The sequence below is a fragment of the Candoia aspera genome, chromosome 17, assembly GCF_035149785.1.
Source record: "Candoia aspera isolate rCanAsp1 chromosome 17, rCanAsp1.hap2, whole genome shotgun sequence".
In the NCBI taxonomy this organism is placed as follows: domain Eukaryota; kingdom Metazoa; phylum Chordata; class Lepidosauria; order Squamata; family Boidae; genus Candoia; species Candoia aspera.
Genome location: NC_086169.1, coordinates 6,204,022 through 6,216,818, shown reverse-complemented (window position 1 = coordinate 6,216,818; position 12,797 = coordinate 6,204,022). Strand labels below are relative to the sequence as shown.

Genomic DNA, 12,797 nt, shown 5'->3' with positions numbered 1-12,797 from the left:
AAACACTGTTATAATTTATCCAACCTTATTTTAGTCTAACTTCTGGGTGGTGCGACGTTAAGACCCCTTTCTCAGCCCCACCTACTTCTTATGAATGAATCACAGAAAAGGGATGGACGAAGGAAGGAGGCCCTGAAGGAGGACAAGTGGAAAAGTAGAATAGTAAAAATCTAACTGTACAGTTTTTTTTTCCCCTTGAAAATGTCACAGCTGGAACATGTCACACCTGCCAAAACAGACATCTGCTGCCAAGGTTCGAAGCACTGGCTGGGACTGTTGCGTGACATCTGGCCAGCCAATGCAGAGATTCTCATTTTTATTTGCCTGGAGCAGAGAAAGTAGCTTGAGCAAAACAAATCCAAGATCTGTGCAACGGCCCTTCTGAAATAAAACCAGTGCCTCTGTTCTCAGTGGTCCACACTGAGATGCATTTATGCTATGGATCTTGTTTCTGGGTTTTTTTTGGGGGGGAGGGAGGATCCATTAATTGGGAACCATTGTACCATCCTGTTCCAGATGTGGCGACGTAGCTGGCATCCTTCCCCACCAGCCATCCAGGCCAGGGCTGGGGTTTGGCAACATCTGGAAGAGCACCAGTTAATCTCCCTGCAAAAAAACCCAAAACCCTTGTGCAGAGCTGGGAGTTCCTCATCTATGTAACCAGCAGAGGGAGCAGAGGAAAGGATCTGCTCTGGGTATTCGCCTTTCCTCCAGTTCTCCTTGCAGGAGCAAAACCCTAAGCTGGGGATGAGGGCTTGGGTTACAAAGGAACTGAGAACCAAGCAGACCTCTGGCCTGAGCAGGTTGTAAAGAGAATCAACTAGGGCAGGTAAGTGAGGCATGGCTATTTTTTAGGCTACCCAGCGGTAAAAAGATTGGGGAGAAGGGACAGAAATTCTTGAATTATGTCCAGGAAAGTGGATCCTACGCCTGCAGGCTGCCTCACCGCTTTAAATCACACGACCTCCATAGAGCAAAATTGCACCCGTGGCAGATTCAAACCTGTGCCAGGCGTTCCACAACATCACTTTTTCAAGAGGTCAATTTTTCCCCCTTTTTTTCCCCTTTTCCTTACGCCCTACAATACGGTGTGTTTCTCGGTTGGCGACCGCCTGCTGTAACAGACAAGCCAGGTTACTTTTTCTCAATATGAAGCTGAGATCAATTTTTAAACACACACACAGACACACTCACACCCTTTAGGGGCAGGGATGCCAGTGGGTTATGCCAGCCTATGGATTTCATTCTTTGACCTCACTTTTAATTCCACTAGCCTGTTACGGTTATTCCTTGGGAATAAGCATCATATTGATATGGGGGGGGGGAAACTTTATTTCTAAAGTCAAAACAGGCATCTGTGGTGGTGTAGATCTGTCTACTTCCACAGCTCCCGTGGCTGTCACATTTTGCAAAACGTGAAACCATAAGATGCGGCAGAATTTATACGTGCTAAACCCAAAGAGGGAGAGAAAATCTATCTATGTGGCCACTGGGAGTCAAAAATGACAATGGCACATAATCAATCAATCAATCAGACCAAAACCACAGATGAACCAAACAACTGCTGATTGTTCACATTTGGGACCGACTGAGCAGATCATATCCTGCTTATGAAGACAATATAGCGGCTTTCAATTCAGAATTCCTATACGTGCCAAGGATTTCCCACGTACCTCAGAGAAAGAGGCATGGGATCTCCCTTGCTTCTTGAAGGATGCAGAAAAATGGTTTTGCCCTTCTAGGCTACTCAAGGGGATCATAGGAAATCGGGTTTTTAATAGCTGTCAAAGGAGAACAGATTCGCTGTGACGTTCTCTTTGAGGGAGATTGTGTGTGTCCTGGTTTTTCCTCAGACAACCTATTTGATGAGTCATAGAAAGACCCCACTGCTACCTTTCAGTGACAGGTTAGGTTTGAATCATGGCAACCTTAGTCAGTGGTTTTGAAGTTCAACATACTGTGCAAAGTCGGTTAATCTATGGTCTAGTGTTTTGTATGAATCCGGAAAATGGGATTATTTCAGTCACCAGGTTAAAAATGTCATGTGGATCCAGGCATGACCAAGGGATGGGTTTGGTATGTCCCATCTTGTACCTTGCAATCCTGTGTCCCATGGTTCCCAGCCTCCAGGCCTTCCCATCCTTCCATTCTAAGATTTATCTGGAATTCTTCAGCTTGGGAAACCTGGACATCCCGTTGCAAAACAGTGGGGAAAATGGGCCACAGGAAACCCAGGCTGTTACCCTGACCACTAGTTCCAGCCATCAAGCTACAGAGAGAGAAATCTGAAAGAAATTCACAAACACCCAGAGAATAGTTGAAAAATTCTGATTTAGCAGAGGGAGGAAACACCAGAGCTGTCGCAAAGCCGATTTCATGGCAAGGACCCGGGTTGGGATTCAAGCCTTCCATGAGCATCAAGGGATTCAGTGGAACGCCAAGCGTGTGGCTTTATGTGGCACAGAAAGGGGATAGAATTGGCACAGGAAGAGAAGTTGGCAACCCCAATTTTCCATTTCTTTCCAGGGAAACTTGGGGGTGGGCGGGCTGGGGGACAAGAACCTTCTTGACTCTTGCTGACACCTCATTCACCCCCTGCCAATAGCAGCAGCATCGTTTTAACTCTTCCCCGTTTTCCCAGGAAAGGCATAAAAGAGATATACTGGGGGAAAACGCCCGATGCCAGAAAGATGAGAAAAGCCCAAAGTGGCAAAATCAGATCAGAACCACCTTCTCAAAACTTCCAGTGGATTCTGCTCCCCCTTTCAAAGACAAAGGCCGCTGAAAACTCATGGCCCCCAATTGCCCTTTATTTATTCCGATGAGAAACAGCTCCCCTTTCCATTCCTCAGTCACCAAGTTTTCAAACCCTCAGTGGTCAAAGGATGGTAAACAGATGAAGCCTGTTAAGGTTCTGCGATTGCATTAAATCTATTAAATGAGCCGGCGGAGGGCCATCGGCTCAGGGACTAGCTTGAGAACAGCTGTGTCTGCGCACAGGACATGCAGCCGATTGGAGGATTCATCCGGGCTGGAGAACACGGGCAAAAATCAACTGAGGATTTTGCTACAGCCCTGTTATTTCCGTGATAGCCTAATCCAGCCCTGGTTGGGTAAACAGCTTCTGATATTGGAAGCTCCATTAGGGAGGAAGGGAGGGAGGGACGGAGGGGAGAAGGAAGGAACTTTAGTGCCATTAATAGGCAAATAGTTGGGGAAAATTTAGCTGTGCAGCCTCTCATGCAGATGAGAAACGCCAATAAAACGTAAATAAAAAGATTAACCCAGTCTTACTTGGCTCTCTCACAGTATTTTCAGAGCGGTGCCAACAGCCATGCAAAGCTATGCAAAGTCAAAGTTTTCAACTTCTTCCTTTTTTCCTCTGCTTGCTTCCGCTTTTTAAAAACAAGCTGATTTCCAGGTCTGCACAGAATGTGGAAACCATCCAACGTAGTGTCAGTCAAGCACCGTGGGCTCAGAAAGAGCTAGTGGCCACGAACGGCCAACGGATTGCACAGCCAGGATGTCCCAGGTGAAAATTTGGAGCAAATAGGTGCAAAGGAGATAGGCAGAATCCTTGACTTTTAATTAACATTTACCCAGAAGGGGAAATTCCCCCAATTTCTCTCTTCCCATCAAAGTTTTGTCTCTCTTTCTGGATCTTCAGTTATTTATTTCTCTGCTTAATAGGGAAAAAGCTAGCAATCCTCACACTGCCCTGACCTGCTGTTTGTTCACTGGAAGGCAGGAAGAGAGAGACCCACAGAGAAATGCCAACACACACAGTTGTTACCATAAATTTTTCTTTTTCTAAAATCCAAACAACATCCTCAATTTGCTGGCAAAGGACTATTCCCACCACTGGTTCCTGTCTACCCTTCCGAGAACAGCCAGCCAAACATCTATGCATGAACCCCAAAAATAGACATGTTTCTTGGCTTCCAGCACCATGTCAGGAGAGGAAGGCAGGTGTGACGATGTACCGCTCTACCGTTCTGCTCCTGTAAACACTGCTTGAAGAACACGCTCCGGCAGATTCCTAGAGGTTCATAATAACCTGGTGTTGAGCGTTCCTGGGAAAGCCAGTCTTTGAGTCATCCCAAGACAGAGAGGACACATCCGCCTTCTTGAAAGTGACTCCTGGCTCTGGAACGGAGCTGTGTCTGCCGCTAACAGGAAATGCATCTTGCCGCACGTACTCAAATCTACCCATGAAATCAATCTCTGGCTCTTTCAGTAGCAGCGAGACAGCGAGTCTTACCTGTGATCTTTCCAGGACACACAGGCTGAGCACGGCGCTGAATGTCTCTCCTGAATTTTGTTAGATCTGTCCTGCCTCGTGTACAGGAGGAGCATAGCAACTGCTCCCTCTTCTAATTTTTCTCCACAACTACAGGCAGTCCTCGCTTAATGACCACAACTGGGACCAGAGCGTCGGTCACTAAGCAATGTGGTCATTAAGCAAATCCAACCGGATTTTACTACCTTTTTTGCAGCGGTAGTCAAGCCAACCATATGGTTGTTAAGTGAATCATTCCCCATTGATTTTTCTTGCCAGAAGCTGACTGGGAAGGTCAAAAATGGTGAGCATGTGACCGCAGGATGACACGAGAGTCATAAATGCGAACCAGTTGCCAAGTGCCCAAATCGTGATCACATGAGCAGGGGGACACCGCAATGGTTGTAAATGCGAGGACTGGTTGCAAGTCGTTTTTTCAGCACTGCCGTAAGTCTGAACCATCACTAAATGAATGGCTGTTAAGCGAGGACTATCTGTGCCACCCTATGATGTAGGCTGGAAGCAACATTCCCCAGGGAGCTTTCATGGCTGAGGCTGGACTTGAACTCAGGTCATCCCAGTGCCAATCCAATCCCTTTGCTAGTATTCCATCCTGGTTCTTCTCTTCTTTGGTGAGAAAGTGAGCTCTGTTTTGTTTCACACAACGCAACACACCCAAAAAAGCAATGGTGCCATCTTTATGGGTGGATTGTAGAGCATTTGCACATTTAATTATGTGGCGAGGAAACAGTCGGAGTGCATCCTTGGTCTTCTAGGGCACAGTCTCCAGCCAATAGTTTGCATGTCTTGGATTTTCCACTTACATTCAAAGCTAAGAGACATTAGGAGGAAAATGTACTTCTTCAGAGTGAGGTGAAACAGGGAAACTGCCAACTTGGCGGGCTGGTTTTTCTGCAGGGAATAATTGCAAAAGGCCAAGGGAATAAACTTGGATGAGCTGCACGCAGAGTTGCAAGAGAAGCATTTTTGCAGAGCCAAATCCCATTTCTATGGAGGTAGGGTTTATTTTAGTCTTTAGCAGAACTCTAAATTCTGAATTCCTTCTCTTTGTTCCCATGCAAAGCCACACCCGCATCAAAGCAGATCTGGAGGCACCAGCTCCAAGTTTCATTTAAGAAAGCAATCAAGAAAAGCAGAGTTGGCAAACTACATTTTTAAGGGTGGGGGTGTAAGACGTATTGCCACCTCAAGAGAGCGTAAATGTGTAAGGAGTCAGCTTGCTCTGCTCCGGTTTCAAGGCCACGATAAATAAGCCATTGCCTTGGAGAGAAAACGGCTTACAATAAATGGAGAAAGCATTTCTCCAACATCTTTTCCTGCCTGCAGGTTTTTGTGATTCCCTTTGTCCACTTGACACCAACCGGGAGTTAATCCGAAGTCTTGCTCACATGGCACTTTTAACCTCCTGCAGCAGAGAGGCATTTAAGCCAACTAACACTGTCAGGGAGTTGCTTGGCACCCAAATGCCACGCCTGGCTAGCTTCAGTTCAAAAGGACCAGGGAGAAAACAAGGGCAGATCCCAGTTCCCAAAGAATTGCTGCCGGGTGGAACCACTGATGCGAAGATGCTCCCCAAACTCGGCTTGTTCTTTGGCTGCTGGTTTTTAAAGGGAGCCACCAAGACAGCCTGAATGCTGTGCTTTGCAAAATACGGGTCCCCATTCTTACATTCTCTTCCACAGTGTCTTGTTTTCTTTTTTGGTAGCTTTGATTGTCAGCCAGAATCAAAGCAATAATATTGCATGTTTTACAAAAGAGGCAGGAGAGCAGTATTATGCATGGATCAGCCTTCCTCAATTTGGGAAGGCTACAATTCCTATGGGTCTCCAGGGACTACGCTGGGTGGAAAAGGGATGGGGAGAGAAAGGAATGAAGGATGCTATCCGCAGATATTTACTTGTGGGAAGCTCTAGTTACTCCAGTAAGGAAGGAAGGAAGGACAAGTTCTTCCTTCAAGCGGCAGTCTCATGGAAAAGTTCAGGAACAGCATGGTGACATAGCCAGAGAGAGATCTGAATCTGTAATGTTTAATACACACACACATCCTTCAAACCCACTGTCATGAAGTCATCACAAGCAACTGTAGGCAGAGCAGTAGCCCATGAACTTGGCTAACCTGGAAAAATTAAGAGAGTCATCTGGTCTAGTACTTGGATGGGAGACCACCAGGAGATCCCAGGGCTGAAAAGAATCCAAAACCATCTCGGAAGAAAGATGGCAAGCTACTTCTGTATCATTGCCAAGAAAGCTATACCGATATTTCTAAATCATCGTTCTCAACCAGGGTTGACTGAAGGGAGCCTCTTGCTTGTGGGCCTGACAAAGGCATCTGGCTGGCCATCAAGTAGATTTTACTGGAAGATTATTTACTTAGGGCTGAACAGGTATTTGGTCTGCTCTTAAGTAGCTCCCTTCTTTCTCCTTTCAGATGGATCCTCCAGGCTGATCCTGGGCGGTTCTGGGTCTGTCTGCCCCGGCTCCATGTCTGCCAGTTTTCTAGCACAGCGGTGGGGAACAGCCCATCTGAGAGACCATGAACTTCTCGGACATACCACAGACTCCCAATGGCACCCTTGAGTCTCCAACACCTGTCCCCGAAAGTGGTCACCCTCTCTGGGAGGTGGTGCTGATTGTCTCATTGAGCGGGATCTTCTCCCTGATCACCGTCGTGGGGAACCTTCTGGTGATGGTGGCCTTCAAGGTCAACCGCAAGCTGAGGACGGTCAACAATTACTTCCTCCTCAGCTTAGCAGGGGCCGACTTGATCATCGGTGCCATCTCCATGAACTTCTACACCACCTACATCGTCATGGGGCGATGGGCAATGGGCGACTTGGCCTGCGACTTGTGGCTGTGCCTGGACTACGTGGCCAGCAATGCGTCCGTCATGAACCTCCTGATCATCAGCTTTGACCGTTACTTCTCCATTACCCGTCCCCTCACGTACCGGGCCAAGCGGACCCCCAAAAGAGCAGCTATCGTGATAGGCCTGGCTTGGCTGGTTTCTTTCGTCATGTGGGCTCCGGCCATCTTGTTCTGGCAGAATTTTGTCGGGGAGCGGACAGTTCCTGAAGGCTTGTGCCAAATCCAGTTCTTCTCCGAGCCCATCATCACATTCGGAACAGCCATTGCTGCTTTCTACCTCCCTGTGACCATAATGGCAATCCTTTACTGGAAGATCTATCAAGAGACGCAGAAGAGAGCCAAGGACCTCTCCGGACTGCAGGGTCTGGGGCTCAGGACGAATCCACAGGCGGGTCTCCCTGCAAATAGCAGCCGCGCAGAGGGGAAGAGCAATTCGGAGCCAAGTCAGCCTCTTGCCTTGCTTGCAAATGGAGTTATGTCTTCCCAGCAAACCTGCTGCTTCGTTGGACAGATGGCCACGGGTACTTCCTTGGACCAGAGCAGCAACAGCAGCTGGAACACAACCGAGGAGGAGGAAGGGGGGAACATCTCCGCTGACTCCTTGACCTCCTTGGAGGACAAGGAGCAAGCCTTCGACGTTCGCCCTATTTGCCCAGCAGTAATCCGCCTGACAGATGTTGTTGCGCACCCGTCACGGCGTGCACAGTGCCGCGATGTCGGAGTGAGGGCAGGGAGGGGCTGGGCAGAAGGCAAAGGGGCGGTGGGGATTCCAAAGCGAGCCCTGGCCAGGGACAAGAGGCTCAAGGGGGCAACAGGGTCCCTGTTGACAAAGTGGTGCCGGACAAAAGCTATGAGACGCGTCTCAAAGAGGAAGAAAAGAAGGAACCCTTTTTCCAAGGGGAAAACCTTCTCGTGGGCGAAGGAGAGGAAGGCCGCGCGGACCCTCAGCGCCATCCTCCTGGCGTTTATCGTCACCTGGACGCCCTACAATATCATGGTGCTGGTGTCCACCTTCTGCACGAGCTGCATCCCCGAGGGGCTCTGGAGGCTTGGCTACTGGCTCTGCTACGTGAACAGCACCGTCAACCCGATGTGCTACGCCTTGTGCAACCGGTCCTTCCGCATCACCTTCCGGCGGCTGCTGCAGTGTTGGTGGCAGCAGAGGCAGTAGCGGTGGCCGAAGAACGCGGCAGACCACGTGGCGAGATACGTACGGTCCCGAAACGCTGCTGGTGAGCGGAGCGCAGCCAAGGGTGAACCGAGAGTGGGATAGCGGCGGATTTACGGCAGACGGGTTTCTTTTTTAACTTACGAAATAAAATCAGCATTCGGAGCACCCTGATGGCGTTCATGGCCAAAAACCCTGGAGACTTGGTTTCCTTTAGGAAACAAAATCAAGCCTCACCACCAACTCCCGCAGGAGCAAAGCAAAGGCCGCAAAGGCGCCCGCCTTAAATCCCTAGCATCTGTAACCTGGAGGGAGACTATTCCTGAACATGACAGCGTTCCGTATTGTTCCTGGCTAACGGCTGCGTGGCATGGCTGATGGCAGTGATAGGATTGGCTTCTGCTTCCGGTATCCCCGTAACGGAGAAGCGGCATCTGATTGTTTAACCGTGGCACTGGCAAGCCAAACGTCTGAAACGTTACACTGGGATATTTTTTTTAAAAAAAATATGTATTTTAAGAGATCTAAAATAATACTTCTTAAAAAAAAAAAAGGCCATGGGCCTGGGGGAATGAGTGTGAATCTGTTGATGCAGAACACACCAGCCTGGCTTTTAGAACAGTGTTTCTCAACCTTGGAAGCTTTAGACTGTATGGACTTCAACTCCCAGAATTCCCCAGCCAGCATGGAGTTGAAGTCCACACAGCTTAAAGTCACTAAGGTTGAAAAATCCTGGTCTACTGTTGTGTGTGTCTGCCTAAGGTCCTGCCCCTCTTCCACACACGTCCCCAATTCGATCCCAACCCCCATGACACCAGCTCTCGACCAAGGACAGGGAGGGAGGGCCGTTTCAGCTGATCTCAGCATTTCGGCTGAATCAAAACAGCCACCAGGCCGATCTGTTCTGCTACAGACAGGCCGTACATTTTCCCTGGCAGATGACAATCTGCTTAGAAGCACGATCCCACGTTAAAAAGACGGGTAATTGGTTTTTCCAGCCAATAATGCTTGTCTTTGCTCATATGGAGACAGCAATGAATCAATAAAGCCAGAGGCCAAAAAAAAAAAAAAGGAACGCTTTCATAACTTTGCAGGGGAGAGGGAAGAAGAATCTTTTCATACTGATCAGCAAGCCCGAAATGCAATATGTTGCTGGCACGTTCCTCGGGTTTTCAAAGGCAAATGTTTTTAAAAATGGAGCCCAAGTAGAGAAGCCAAACAGTTCTTCATACCCCAGCCCCCAGTGAGGAGCCCTCATAATCATCTGTAAAACAGGTCATATTTGCCATCGAAAGGATTCAGCGTATGAATAGTATTAAATTTATTTCCAAAATCCAAACCTGACCAATGTCGCTTCTTTAATTCTGGCAAATGAGCAGCATTCCTCAAGAAAAAGGGCAATTTTAATTTTTTTTTCCAGTGAGGAATCCAGGTGTGTGTATGTATGTACACAAACACACACAATCCATTAATACACTAGGCATTTTATAGGATGTAATTCATTTTACCAATTATAGCTGATTTCTATCGCTTGTTTGTTATGGCTAGTGGTCAAAACAATAAATTGATTGAATTGAATCAAGAGCAATTAGCAAGTCCTTGCAAAAGGTATAGCAAGTGGGTCCCTTCGCACCTTGTTCATGGACTACAAGTGGAGGATTAAAAGTGTGTTGTTGTTGTTTATTCGTTTAGTCGCTTCCGACTCTTCGTGACTTCATGGACCAGCCCACGCCAGAGCTTCCTGTCGGTCGTCAACACCCCCAGCTCCCCCAGGGACGAGTCCGTCACCTCTAGAATATCATCCATCCATCTTGCCCTTGGTCGGCCCCTCTTCCTTTTGCCTTCCACTCTCCCTAGCATCAGCATCTTCTCCAGGGTGTCCTGTCTTCTCATTATGTGGCCGAAGTATTTCAGTTTTGCCTTTAATATCATTCCCTCAAGTGAGCAGTCTGGCTTGATTTCCTGGAGGATGGACTGGTTGGATCTTCTTGCAGTCCAAGGCACTCTCAGAATTTTCCTCCAACACCACAGTTCAAAAGCATCGATCTTCCTTCGCTCAGCCTTCCTTATGGTCCAGCTCTCGCAGCCATATGTTACTACAGGGAACACCATTGCTTTAACTATGCGGGCCTTTGTTGTCAGTATTAAAAGTGTAGCACATGTTAAAGTTTATTTTATGGTTTTACATAGTCCCTTAATGGAATTCAGGGAGCAGACTAACTTCTCAAATCTGCTTTTCACTGTCTCCCAGTCTAGTTAACAGCTGAAAATCCCAAGGGGAATCCAGGGCATTGACACCTTCAGCATAAATGTGATTAGAAATGTATAACATTCTCATTCCTAAGTATGCAAGACCGGATCAAGGCCTTATTGCTATATAGGTTGATTAAGCAGAGCCACTGTGGGATAACCAGTTACTTGCATTCTGCCTGGGGCCTTGCAAATTTGGGATCGCCAAAACATTCTTGAAGGACACATCACATTTTTACATTTATTACCATTTTAACAGCATGTGTGAAAAAAGCACTGCGGTCCCACAGGGAGGCCATACACACTGCCACATCATGGCTTGAATAAAGCACCAGCTCCATGTCACCTTAGTTTAAAATTTTAAAATAAACTTTAAAAGCAGAGTAGCTAATGAGGTAAGCGAAGTTCAGAGTGGCCTATCAGGAGAGGTTTGCAATAGGTAGAGAGTTCCAGGAATTGGTCGTTCGCAGTAACCGGATGATCTGTTCTTACTCTTCGGACAGGACAGTGAAAAAGATTTATTCTACAGTACTTAGTAGAGATAAACTCAAGCAGAGCTCATGAGACCAGCTCGAGCTTTTTAATTATGATGCCAAGTTTGGAAACATCTCCAGAGAGGAATGCAGCTGGAACAGGAATCAAAGCAGACAACTCATCTGGATTCCCAAGTATTCCTGCAAGAGTTTTAACCTTTTAGATGACGCTAGCAGAGGCTGCTATTACGTTTTGTTTCAAGGATGAATAAACAAGAACTGGAAAAACCACAGCAGAAGTGTCTAGATTCGTGGGGAAATGAAAAGCAGAAAAATCTCTCAAAGAATTCCTACTTCAGCATTCCCCAACATGGCACCCTTGATATGGTGAATGGGACTTTTTAAAAAAATGTATTGATGCAAAGTATCTGGCAGGCATCAAATCTCAGCCATCGTCTTTTCAAGTCAAGATACTCCATTCCTGCCACTTCCCCATGTTTATTTTGATTTTTGGCACGTAAACACCAACAGTTTTGATGCTACAAAGCCTGAAGGGCAGCCTCTACTCAATCATCTCACAATCCAGATGCCAAAATTCGCACCAAGAATCCTAATTTGCAATTAGGTAATACTTTTCTGAGGAACCACCAAATAAGCACAAACGGGTGACATGAAACATTTTAACTGCCCATATCTCATCGGGCAAAGGCAGGAGAGGGAAAGGAGAAAATCATGCTCAAGGAACTGCGAAGTGACAGGTCCAGAACTGCCAAAAGACAAGATCTGCAGAGTCTGTGGCTGAAATCTGAGGAAAGGGAAGTGGATTTCAGCAGGTTATTGGACAAATATGGAAGGGTAGGTTGCCCCACAGTGGCTGAAGGCAGATCCTGCAATGTCAGGTAAAGATTTCCATCCCCAGGAAAGGAACCCACAGCTTCCTCTGGGCGGGGCAGGCTCCATTCTTTGGAGAAGACAAATAACCATTCCAGGCAAGAGAAGGCCAAGGGCAGGGAGTGGTGGAATTCCAAAGATCCAGAAGATGGGATGTTCTGCAACAGGCAGCCACATTCTCCAAACACATCTGTGACAGCCTTGTCAAAAGAAACCTGTCGCCTACCACAAGTTGGTAGGTGCAGCTGGGCCTCAGTAATGTTTAAAGAAGAATATTAAGAATATTAAGATGCCCAAGCTTTTGCAGACAGTACTTGAATAATGCATCTCCTGAACAAGTCCTTTAAGAGAGCCAGTTTGGCGTAGTGGTGAAGGCACCAGGCTAGAAACCGGGAGGCTTTGAGTTTTAGTCCCGCCTTCAGCATGAAGCCAGCTGGGTGACCTTGGGCCAGCCACTCTCTCCCAGCCCTAGGAAGGAGGCAAGGGCAAACCACTCCAGAAAAACCTTGCTAAGAAAACTGCAGGGACTTGTCCAGGCTGTCTCTGAGAATCAGACACGATTAAAAAAAAAAAAAGCCAAGCCCCTTACCCTGCTGCCCTGCTGATCCACTTCTAGATACAGACTGGCTGAGGACATTCCGTCTGGTTCTCCCCACCAGGCAGCAAAATCTCTCGGCCAGCTCTGGAACTGCAGACTGGACAGCAACTGTCAGTTCAGAAGACAGTATTGGCCTCTTGCTCATGAGGAAAGGCAACATGACTTTGGAAGGAAGCAGCATGATTTTAGAGACAAGAAAAGGGAGCTTAATCCAAAATGGTGCCACATGCTCAACTGTACCACTTAGGAAAA

The 12,797-nt window shown here is 47.4% G+C and overlaps 2 protein-coding genes across 2 annotated transcripts in view; one reads left to right on the top strand and one right to left on the bottom strand.

The window, feature by feature from the left end:
* The window catches only part of CAPN1 (calpain 1), a 242,784-nt gene that overhangs the window by 120,190 nt on the left and 109,797 nt on the right, over positions 1 to 12,797 (bottom strand). The window lies entirely within an intron of this gene.
* Positions 6,811 to 8,365, top strand: LOC134506455 (muscarinic acetylcholine receptor M1-like). The gene has a single exon (XM_063316661.1). The coding sequence runs from the start codon at positions 6,834 to 6,836 to the stop codon at positions 8,334 to 8,336; it is 1,503 nt and encodes a 500-aa protein (XP_063172731.1). The 5' UTR covers positions 6,811 to 6,833; the 3' UTR covers positions 8,337 to 8,365.

Excerpts from the sequence above, each read along its gene's own strand:
- LOC134506455 (XM_063316661.1), top strand. The coding sequence starts at position 6,834 with ATGAACTTCTCGGACATACCACAGACTCCCAATGGCACCCTTGAGTCT.